At 35.6% G+C, this 12,566-nt stretch overlaps 1 protein-coding gene across 3 annotated transcripts in view; it reads left to right on the top strand.

The window, feature by feature from the left end:
• Positions 1 to 12,566, top strand: part of VTA1 (vesicle trafficking 1) — a 37,947-nt gene that overhangs the window by 23,679 nt on the left and 1,702 nt on the right. For 2 of the 3 annotated variants that reach the window (XM_065835110.2, XM_071806477.1), the window contains exons 6-7: positions 3,915 to 4,091; positions 5,900 to 5,980. In XM_065835110.2, the coding sequence (XP_065691182.1) occupies positions 3,915 to 4,091; positions 5,900 to 5,980 (258 nt within the window). The remainder of the gene's footprint in view (positions 1 to 3,914; positions 4,092 to 5,899; positions 5,981 to 12,566) is intronic. The other variant, XM_065835111.2, reaches the window with a different exon arrangement.

The raw sequence follows: 12,566 nt of genomic DNA, 5'->3' as shown, positions 1-12,566 counted from the left end.
CTTGATTTATTAATGCAGTTGGAATATGAGTCTTAGAGTACACATAAAGGTCACTTAGCAGTAGCCCTAGGTCATCCAAGAAGATTTGATACTAATGGAAAAAAAATGAAAAATGTAATTTCAAATATGGAAAAGTTCCTAAATGGTCACAGTATAGCCATAGTAAAACACATCAAATGTCACCACTTTCACTGCAATACCTAATATGTATTCTATGTTTATATTGCAGAATTCCAGGAAACCTGTATAGTCCCAACTAGTAGAAAGAACAATGTGTGTAGAGTTGATGGATTTTTGAGTCCATTTCTCAGTCTTGGTAGGTGGGAGAACACAAAAGCAGTGTTTCAATAGAACCTTCTGTTGTGCATCTTTTAGCAACTCCAGCTTGAGAGAACCAGTTCAACAGAATGAGGAGAATGTTTTTAAATTCAAATTAATAGATGATGCCAAAAGTATTACCTTTTTGATTCTGTGGACTCCTTAAAAATAGGAATCCAGGGAACTGGAGGAGTCTGAACTCCTTAAGAATAAAAAAAATTGCTAGTTTTAAATTTAGTGCTCTGGGCTGCTGAAGTTAAGTCATGATCAGTGCTTCCTTGTATTAGACAAGGGAATGCCATTACATGAAAGTATCTTTGGACTCTTGGTTATGGGGCCAGGGGCATCAACCATATTCCACAAAGTCATGCCTTCGAAAAATAAATAACGATTTAAAAAAACCCTGAAACAAACAGATAGTCTGGGTATGCTGTAGCTCTAAGGAAAATCCAAAGAGCATATGGATTCATTATGCTGGGATCCAAGCACAAAGGCTGATGAGGTTCCAAGACAAGAAACGCAGCTGGAGCTGAAACTGAATGTGAAACAATTGTTTCACTGTTTCAGAGTCTCATTTCAGCATCCTTAAGCAAATTGCAAGGAACTTTAAATTCCAGGTTAATACTGCTTTATGATAAATTAATTCTCTATTTTTCCTAGCGTTCATTCTTGTTCCCTGGAAAAGATTTGTTTTTCAATAATGTTATGGATGTTCTAATTACAGAACTTAAAAGCAGTTTGTTAAATTAATCGTTCTTTTCCAGCAGCCTGAAATCCTTCTGTTCAGCACTACTGTTAAAACTCTGCACAAATACTGCAAGCACGGATCTTAAAATGGTTCTCATACTTGAATCTTTGATAAAGAATATTTTAAATATTTACTTTGTGGAAATAGCAGTTACAGTGCTTTGGTGACATTTGAGCACTTTAAACACCTAAGAAGAGTTAATTTAAACAAAGCTACTTTTATGTTTAATACAGTGTAACTTTACCAATTGCATAATGAGCAAATCAAACAGTTCAGTTTGATCTCTTGATACATATGCCTGATTAAAAAGTATATTACCCTTTTGTGATTTTTGCCTGTTACTGACACTGTTATTAAGAGTGGTCATTTTTTTCCGTTGCTTTTTTTGTTTATCGTATTGCCAGACTTTAACTATTTGAGTTTGTATCTTCCATGGCCAGTGTTGCCTAGGGCACTGTGCTTTTACTGAAGTGATGAGAGGCCAGGCTTACCCAGTGGGGAAGCTTGAAGCTGAAACTGGGAATGTCTTGGAGAGAAGATTGGGAGGTAGTGCAAGACAGACACAAGTATGGGGGCAAAGGGTTGCAGATATGGGATGTGAAGTCCTTGTGCAGGGAAAGATAAATCAGAATGGGACTGAAGAGACAGATAAGGGCAACAGGAAGCCACAGGGGGGCAAAATAATGGAATAAATGCATTAACAGTTTAAGTCTGGACAAGAACTTACAGGTAATGTATTTTAATTGAGATACTAAGTACAATGAAAGCATGTTTTCTCCCACTGCCTTGTTTTCAAAAGTGGCTTAGTAATTTTTACAACAGCTTTTCCAAAGTACTGGTTTCAAGCAGGCACCCAACATGAAAAATCCAACTTTATGGCTACAATTTGATCAAGCTGTAAATAATGGATAACAGTGTTACAAATAAACTTGGGCAGCCTTACCTTTAGAGAGCATGATTAGTGTTGTGTGTTAACTGTTTCATTCATCTTATGTACAGTACTCAATTTTATTTTCCAAAATAGTCTTCAGAATTTTTTTTTTTTACTTAACACCAAAACCACTGAAAACTACAGCATTCAACCAATGGCTTGTTCCTATCATTGTTATTATTTAAAAGGTAGCATATCCAGTGTTTACTTTTGAATCTCATGTTCTGTTTTTGATAGTTTCAGCACATTTAACTCTACTTCCACACGTGCTAGCCACGTGATATTGCAGTATGATGAGTTACTAGCAAAAAATACAGCAAAGGAAAATTCTGGCACCTTAAAATATCCTTTGTCTTCCAGAAGTCTGCCATGTATTTGTTTGCGTATTTCAGAAATAGCTTCATAAAACCACAGCCTGAATTACTGATTGCAGCAAGTGAAAGTAATTTTCACAAGAAAGACATACAAAAATTTTAGCATGTTCTGTGTTATCATATTAAATTTTGCTAGCAATGCTTGACACTCCTAGCAGAACTCTGCTTCTAGGTTTCTTTGCTTTTTGATACTTTTAGATAAAGATTCTTGGTATTAAGAGTGTGGATTTGAAGGATTTGTGAATCTGTGTAGTAATACTCAGATGTTCTGAATGAAAGTAAACTACTACCACTTTTCGATATAAACTAAACTGTTATTTACCTGTGTATTCATTAATGTCCAGTAAAAAAATGTCCTAGCAGCAACACTGTTGATTTTGCTCTGCATTATAGCCTTATGTTGTATTAAATAGTATTGTGAATTAGAAGGTGTTTAGTAATTTTTAGTAAAGGTAATAACCTGAACTTTTTCTGAGAGGAAAAGGACCTTACATGGGAAAAAATTCTGATATTTGTAATAGTAGACTGTTTAATTACTAAGCAGGAGAGGCATTTGCATAACACATAATCTTGTGTAGCTGAAGATCAATGTGGATTTCATAAAGAAAAAGCATCTCTTTTGCCAGCTCCAGACACATAGAAGTGGTGAAGTGGTCCTGTATTTGTTTTCCTCCCATTCAAAAACTGATTGTTAACAAAGCCATTTCCAAAACTGTGCTCATTCCATGTGACATTATTAATATGGATGAACACAAACATAGTAAAAGAAAGTGGAACTGAATTCAAATTAAGGAGCAGAAATCAATCATATTCTAAATTAACTGGGTCTTTAGCATAATAAAATTGGACCATTACTTCTGCAGCCTTCAAAGCAACATTGAATACACCAGACCAGAACCTTAAGAACATGACTAGGTTGAAAAATAGTATCTATGCTCTTTGTACATGCTATGGAATATATTAAACCTTATTCTTATAGTGCATTACGTACTCTGTTCTAGATACAGTTATGACTCTGCTAAGCGGCATTTCATTTTCTCGAATGGTATTACTTTCCCAGAGTTCCCCTTTTTTGTTTTTTTTATTTGTGGATAGTTTAACTGATACGGGATAGAAGGATTGGCACTGTCTTTATTTTTATGAAGAGTTTGTAAGGCAAATACAGTTTTCCATATTCTGGTTTGTGGATATATTAAAATATAGATTACTTCATATTTGTAGTATCTTGTTCAACTACTGTGGATGCAGTACATGGAAGAGTATGAGGGATTGTAGTAATGAGACATATTGCTTATATTCACACCAGTAATAAGATGATCTTTCGATTTAAACAGAAGAGATCTTTGAAAGTGAGTTTCTGGATCTCTATCCTATTGTATGTTGCTTTTTACTTTGTCAAATCAACTGTTTGCAGTCTGGGTGGATGTTTTATGTCATGCTGTGGTGGCAATTCGAGTTTGAAAAGAGGTTTTAAAAGAAAGATTAATTTTTTTAAGTGTTTGTACAGAAGAGTTACAGTAATTCCTATTTTGTGTTATCTTAGCAGATGTTGAAAGGGAAGAAGCAGGGTCATCTTCTGTCCATAGTGGAACAACTCAACCAGCATCATCATCTACGTATGAAGCTAACAACATACCACCTAGTAATTACACTGGCATACATATACCACCAGGTGCCCATGCACCAGCCAACACTCCAGCTGAAGTACCTCATAACACAGGTAGGGCCCAATCACACCCAAGAAATTCATGCCCTTATTGAGAGGTGAATTCTAGCCCTCTTTCTATTACATATAAACTGAATAACATAGGTATTCTGTGGCAGAAGCAATTTCATAAATTAACGTCATAAAAATGCCATCAGAAATATTTTTTGGGTTTTTTTTAAATACATAATTCATATTTTGGAGCACTTTGCCAGAGAGGTATATATGGGTGGAAAGAGTGAATGTTCCTGCAGACAGAATGTTTTTTTTCTTCTCTGGATTCATGCATTGCAACATGTATACTGTAAAGAACCATTTATTTGAATCTTTCCCTTGATAGATGAAATTATATGACTTCGTTTCATATTTAGCTTTCCCTGTGCAGATCGACCGCTGTTCTTTATCTGGGAACATATCCAACATAGTGTTGAAACTGTTAACAAGAACACTATAACAATCATGCCTGATGTGCCATTCATACCCTTCTTCCATGTGGTTTATGCTCCTTTACCCACACAAGTACTTTAGTGTGATTGACCTCAGACAATATTGGTAATGGAAATTTTGTCTCTACTGCTAAACATATTGGCTCCTACATCCTTTTTATTCTGTGTCATTTTTGGACTAAAACCCAGTTCTTAAAAATTCAGTGTTCTTCCCAGTTGCCTTAAAAAAAGAAAAGGCTGTATTAAATTATTTGTGAACACTTCTTTTTCACGTCATGTTACCTTTTTATTAATTATGTTTAATAAGACTGAAAAATTAAAGCTCTTGATTTAAATCCTGATGATCCTTTGATTGTTCAGATACATTTTAGTATCACAGAACATATGAGATGTTTTTGTCACATAGCCCCTCCTTTTACTTTCTCATTTTAAAAATGCTTCATCCCATGAAAACTTCAGGATGCTCTTTTTTCAGCTTTATCAAAGGGAAATCCTTCAGATAGCTGGGGTTTTTTGGGTCTGGGAGGGGGACACTGTTGTTTTTTTACATTCAGCCTAGATAAACATTTAGCTCTTTGTTTTTACTGGATCTGAAAATTATGGAATATGTACCTTGTTAGAATACATTTTTTTCTTGGCATTACATAGTTTTAACCACAGCTGTCATTCCATGAAATAACAGATAATTTAGAAAAGTGATTATACCATCTTCCTACATAGCAGATGTTGTAGAAATAACTTTGTAAGTCTGGTATGTTCTGGACATACTGCAAAAAAATGTAGTTTTGGAATAATGCAAATGAGTGTCTAAAATGTGAACACAAATTGAAGAATGCTTCACAGTGTAAAGTGCTGTTTCTTCTAGCATCACCATTTCCCTTTTAAGTCCAGTTAGATTTTTGTTCTTGCCAATTGCTTTCAAAGGAATTAGGAAGGAGGTGGTTTGCAAGTTTGAGATGGCAGGCATAGGGTTTTAAAAATACAGTAATGGAGACTCTTTCTGATATTAAAAGGTATAATTTAAACTTCAGGTGTAAAAGTTTATTCCTAGTCTTCTTTAGCAGGTTTTCCTCAATGTCTAGGGTTGTTGGGTTTTTTTGTTATGCTTGAAATTAAATTTCTGTGAAATACTGTAGTGGTAAAATGAATGACAGCCTGTATATTCTTCTATATTGTTTTTTAAAACATTCATAGTCTGCAGTGAGGGTTTTAAAATTATTTGTTACAAACTTTCAGAATTGGAAAGCTATCAGCTGCTTAATTTAAAAATCATTTAGTTATTTGGTTTACCTATTATGCTTTCTTGTTTTGTCTGCTTACTTTTTAAGTCTATAAATAAAAATAATCCAGATCTGATTTTTTTGCATTGATTTGCAGGAGTGACAAGTAACACCATTCAGCCTGCTACTCAGAATGTTCCTCTAGTCGATCCTTCCCTTTACAGTGCCCAGTCTGCAGGTAAGGTGGTGGCATTTGTGTTGTCTGTACATGGGCATGCTGTGTTCTGTGTGTCTCTCCTGCACTGAAGAAGGTAGTTTGAGAAACAACATCATTGTTATCTGAATGCTGCTAATTCAGAAACTTTGAAAAGAATGGATGTGGTCTAAACATTGTGTTGCTAAGAGTTTGATAGTTTCTGAGAGCTTTGCTATAGTCTATGATTCATATTGTTGATCTGACTTTTTCGAACCAATGAGCTAGCATTGTGTTAGCCTTTTTGTTATTTATGTTGCTTCTGAGATGAGGTTCTGATCTACTTAGCAAAGCCTACATGGCCTTGCCAAATTGTATTTTGGTAATTAATACACATTCTCCTTACTTAAAATTTCTTCTACAGAGTCATTATGTAAACTATTTATTCACTTTATTAAATAATCATAATATTCTAGTGGTGTTTTTTGTTGCAGCATATTTGTTATGTGTGCTTGTTGATTATAAACAGTACCTGTATTAAATGAAATAACTTTTAAGGTACTTCTGATGGTTACATTTTGATGTACCATTTAATCAAGGCTTTTATCTTTTAAAATGCCATCTGTCTTTCATGTTAAAATCACTGATAACTTACATTACATGTATTTCATGTCTGCTTGTACCTATGATACTTCGAAGTGCACATATAAATGCTAACCTTAGGGAAACCATGGCCTGTGAAATAGCAACAACTGTCAATAAAGCTGGAATCATCCTATGTTCTAATTTGAACAGGGATATGCAATTGGACAAATTATTAACTTTTCCAGGAATTCTTCTCTCTGTGGAATAGAGATAATAAAAAGATAAGTTACATCTGGTTACAATAATCAGATTTTTGTTGGTGATATAACATGGATGTTGAGTGAGAAGGAAGTCTAGAAGTCCTGGTATGAAATCTTTTCACATTCTGCCCTACAGTTTATCCGCACCAGGGAAAGCTGGTAGTGTATATAGTTGATGTTTTAAGTCCCAGATACAGTCAAATGTTGCCTGTTATGACTACTGAGTTTAGATATGTATATTCTTGTACATTTTAACTTAAAAATAATTGTGTTAGATATTTTATTGTATTATGTTGTTGAAGAGGGTGTCTATGTTAAAATACCAGCTTTGATGAAAAAGCTTTTTTTTAATTCAATCACTGTAATAGGATTTTAGTGTTTAGTTTGATTTTAGTCTGCTGTCACAAGAATGCTTAAGAATGTGTCCATTGTAGATGATGTCTCAAAAAGATAAAACCAACAAAATTTACCTTTGATAGAGACACATTAACCTTTAGTGTTCTCTTGAAGAACAAAAGACACATTCTTTTGTTTGTCTGGTGTACTACTGTAATGCCTCGTGATAGTTAACTCATTTTATTGAAGACAATACCTCAGACCCATAGCTGAACCATTTAAAATTGGTGATAGTTTTTGAGTTTTGGGGGCTGTTGGCGTTCAGTAGCTCCTTAACCTAAACAGCTGAAGGCTTTACTTAAGCTTTTCTGTAGTAACTACCAGTTGGAAAGCAAATTTTGTGTTTGGCAGGAAAGCTTTTATATTTAACCAGCTGATCATGATACTCTAGACAGTCATTCTAATAGGTTTTGAATAACTACTCTGAAAATTTTAGTCATCATTGTTTCTTGTTTCAGTGTTTAATTTTAGTTGTTAAAAAGTCATGATTTTTATTTGAACTTTAATTCTTCATTACGTATTACAAGTTGTATTATTCAATGTCTGGATGGTATCAGTGCATTGCTCTCTCTAGCCACTTACCTGGGATAACTTGGGATAATTTGTTTTTAAAAGTACACAAAGAAAAAGGAATTGAATGAATTAAGATACCCTGTGTGTATGAAAATTTGTAGCAACTACTGTCCTGTAATTAAGAGATTAAGACCCTTGCTAAGCAAAGTGATGAACTTGTAACTTGATCTAACCTGTGTATTTGCATGCCTGCATTCATCCTCTGCACATTTGTTGTGTCACTACAAATTTGGGTTTTGAAACAACTTAAACGGTTACATCTTTGTGAGGGAGTTTTGCAAAAGTGCGCCCTGTGATGTGATACAGCTTATACAGAGTCCCAGTTCTCAAAGTTTAGAAAATATGGTGTCAGTTATGCAGGAGTTTGAGAGGGCATAAGGGATGTGTAAGTCAGCAAAGATATAATAATATTTTTGTTTGCATGCATAGAATTGAGAAGCTTGAGAGCAATGGTAGGTGTTTGTTCTTGCCTGTCACCATCCTGTCATGCATGCTTGGTCGTTACCCAAAGCATTCTCCCTTCAGCTGTATGTGTAACAGCAGATGTCATTCTTCTCTTCATGCTGCTCCGGAGTTCTTTTTGTGCCAACAGTACTTTATTCCACAGTAGCCTTGTTCCCTAACCTGCAAGTAGATTTATGAATTCTGGATCTCACAACGGACCTATTAAACTGTGCGACCCAGGAGCCCTCCCCAATATTTATCTAATATATATATATAGAGAGAGAGAGAGAGAGACTAGATCCTGGCTGCATATTGAGTTTAGACTTTGGTGTGCACCATTCCTATGGAACTGAAGTTTCCTTTGGACAGGAAGGAGAAATCAATATTGCCCTCCAGTAGATCCACAGAGCTGGCACAGTTCAAAGTACACTTGCTCCACGATTTAGACACGATGTCTGTGTCTATACTACTAAATTAAACATGCTTGTAAATATTTAACACTGAGAACAGCTGGCACAGAACCACTCACATCCACACTTTTAAACTTTTAAACCTTCTGAACAAGGTAGTTTGTGAAGGCTGCCAATATTGCCTGGTCTCTACCCTGCTCTAACCACAAGTCGTGCCCAGGAATTGTTTGGGAAAATGCGAGGTTGCGTGGGCCAAAACCATACTGGAGTCTGTTCCAGCAGTTCGACAGTGTAGGCAGTCAAGTTTGAGTGCTGAGATGCATTCCCTGGCACTGTTGAATGTACTAGTATAGTCATAACCAAACAGGATATTCCACATATTCCTACAAGACTCTTTCTGGTAGTAAGATCAAATGTATATTTTAAAAATAAATTATATATTTTATTTCTTTCCTGTAGCACAGGAGAAGCAATTTGCGTAATGCTAGGATGACAGAGGAACTTTTGGTGGAGAAGAGTGGAATATTTTATCAAAAGAAAATTAAGTTAAAGCAACAGTATTCCTTTGATTTTAGTCAGTGTGAATCCTTCGATAATTGTTATGTCCTGTAGGAAGAGGTTTCAGAGTTTACCAGTGAATTTTGAAAGTGTCAAAGGTTATGCAATTAAGCATTGATTAATGTCTCTGACAACAGAATGCAGAGCTACACAGCAGCTTTGTATAATGTATGTGTGCACTTCTCTGGTGTAGTTTGCTTAAAAAATTTATTACCCCTAGATTTTGTGAACACTATATGCATTCATGGTTGTGCTGCACAGAGTTTTTATGAGTCGTCTTATATTACCATATGCTCCCTTCCGCAGGTGGCATAGTATAGAGAAACCATTTGTCCACTCTAGTTGTGTGTATAATCATGTTTGATTTTCTAAACACATAGTGAAAATAATAATTTGACTTTGCATGTGTTTTCGTGATCCTAAGAAGACATTTTTGAAGATGTGTATTTCAAATATCTTCAGTGCTTTCATGGGAAAAAAGAGCATCTTGTTTCAAAAATCATTTCAGTTATCTTTGCCATCACTGGTTTTATACATCAAGTCACATTATTAAAATATTCTTAAATCAGCTGCCTTGTATTTGGGCAACTTCATAAAAGGGAAAAACATCTGATGGATAGAAAAGGATGCCAGGGATAAGCAGATACATCATGTAAAGTACATATTGTTTTCATTTCAAAACTGCTTTTTTTCCCAACATGATTTTCAGCATCTCTAGTCAAATCGCCTTTAGGTTTTCACTTTGTGTTCCTTTTAAACTAAAAGAATCATACTTGATGACATTAGTTGTGGATTCCATATGTCTGTCATGTTTCGGTAGTAAATACAACTACTGTGCTAGTAATTTCAGATTAACACAGAGGCAGGTTTATTTCAGGATAAATACAGTATACTTTTCCCATCTTGATGTTGTTTGGCATTTTTAGAGCTCAGAATCACTGGATGGTTGAGATTGGAATGGACCTCTGGAGGTCATCTAGTCCAAACGCTCTGTTGGAGCAAGGGTCCTGTAAAATTAGTTTCTAAGGACCATGTCCTTTGTGTCTTCCTCTGCCCCTGCACTTTCCCCATGGCTTCATTTGCAGCACCAAAGGAAAAATTTTGAGAAAAATGTCACTATTAATTCAGAAGACAGCTTTTGACTCTCTTCAGGGACAGAAACTCTGCAGTCTCTCTGGGAAACCTGCGCCAGTGCTCAGTCACCCTCACAGTAAAAAGTGGTTCCTGATGCTCAGACAGGAACCTCCTGTGTTACAGTTTGTGCCCGTTGCTTCTGGTCCTGTCATGGGCACCACTGAAAGGAGCCTGGCTCTGTCCTGTGTGCACCTTCCCTTCAGGTATTTATGTACATTGACAAGATTGCCCTGAGCCTTCTTTTCTCTGGGGTGAACAGTTCTGGCTCAGCCTCTCCTCATATGAGAGGTGCTCCAGTTCTTTCATCATCTTAGTGGCTCTTCACTGAACTCTCTCCAGTCTCTCTCTTGTACTGAGGAGCCCGGAACTGGCCACAGCACTCCAGGTGTGGCCTCACTATCTCTGAGTAAAGAGGATCACATCACTCCACCCGCTGGCAACACTCCTAGTACAGTCCAGGATGCCATTCGCCCTCTTTGCCGCAAGAGCAGGTTATTGGCGTGTGGACAATTTGGTGTCCACCAGGACCCCCTAGTCCTTTTCTCCAAAGCTGCTTAGCTGTTAGAATATGTAAATTGAAGTCAGTTACTTTTGTGGTTATTCCTTTGATGCGAGTTCAGATGTTATAGTTAAGTTTCACGTTATTTTGAAAACTTAAGAACACAGAGCTGTTCTATTTCTATTCTATTTGTCCATTGTGAGGTGTTGACTTCAATAGGAGCTGGGGCCACTGAGCACATCAAAAGATCAACACCCTTACTGTGTAAACTTTGGTTTATAAATTTTAAATTGTTAACTCTTTTTCCTCAAGTTATGTCATAATAGCATCTGAACTGGATTTCATAATAAATAAGGCTCTATGCCAGCAAAACGTGAATAGAGCTCATACTGTAAAAATAAGATTAGACTGGTGAATTTAGGCTTCTTTCCAATAAATTAGTTGAATACTGGACTGATGCCGTGGACAGTTTTTAAAGAATGATTTTGTAGTTTCTTTTGGCATCATAGCATAAAGCCACTTTGAAGGGAACTTGGTCTTTTTAATTTCTTAAAGATGTTCAGTAATGTGATCGCAGATCGACCCCAGCTGCTTTTAGTCTGTGACTTTATTTAGGTTGCAAAATAACCTAAATGTGTGTTCCTGTGTTTATGCACTCCCTCACACGTATTTACCCACATGTATATGCATTTTAAGAGATTTAATGTGACTTCACTTATTCAGCAGTAAACTAATATTCATTGCAGTGATATTGAGCCCACCAAGTTGTCATGCACCTCAATATTCAACAGTTATTTTGTGGTTATATTTATTTATTGGAGGGAAAATAAATAGACTCTAGAGTATACTTTAAAAGTTGATAACCTTAAGAGCACTTACCTTTCTTCTTTTTATTGGGATAGGGTTGTTCTGAAAACCAGGAGACCGGTCTATTTTTTAATATTCCCAGGTTTTCCATTTCATTTGTTCAAAAGCTGTTCTTAAATAATAAGACTGGGGAAAGGAAAAGCAAATACAATCAACATTTTCTGATAAGAACTGAGATTCTTTGGCAAGTGTTCTCACAGTATTGCTAACAACAACTTTATTTTGAAAGGACGAGGTCCATCTGACTGAAATTGTACCATAAAAATGCATTTAAGTATATTCATTTCCTTGCTTAAAATTAGAAAGCTGTACTTAGAGAGCTAAGTCTTTAAGTGATTTCTATAGAAAATCTGTGGTGCATTTTTAAATACATTTTTTTTTCTGAATTTGGGAAATGTGTTCATTGCTTATAAGATGCTGTGTGGGAAGCCTATTAAATAAATACATAATTATTCAGTATTGCATATAGTTATTTGTGTCCAGAAATATCAGTCTTTTACAAGTTACATTGTTCCGAAAGAGCATGTGTGAAGATTTTGCAATTTATCCATAGGTTAATGGAGTGGCATGGGATTAGTTTTAAAACTCCTAATGAACTTGTGGCTAGAAGAAGGGACAGTAACATAATTGTGCTTTATTATATGCACACATCAGTGATGCTGTTCACACATTAAAACTTCTGCCAGTTAGGGCATAAGTCCCTGCTATACTTTGTAGAACACGGAATATTTGAGCATTGCAGAATTTCCAATATTTTAACTTAAGTCAAGAAAATATTCTGATAAATAAATAATGATTAATTGTTTTATACTATGAGAGTGTTTTTTGCTAGTGTTCACCAGTATTACAAAAATGGGCACATTTAATGGGATGAATCTTGTTTTCAGTCACCTTAAAAAAGTTGG

This window comes from Patagioenas fasciata, chromosome 3, assembly GCF_037038585.1.
Source record: "Patagioenas fasciata isolate bPatFas1 chromosome 3, bPatFas1.hap1, whole genome shotgun sequence".
Lineage (NCBI taxonomy): Eukaryota > Metazoa > Chordata > Aves > Columbiformes > Columbidae > Patagioenas > Patagioenas fasciata.
The sequence above is the reverse complement of the archived record's forward strand: the minus strand, read 5'-3'. Positions and strand labels throughout refer to the sequence as shown.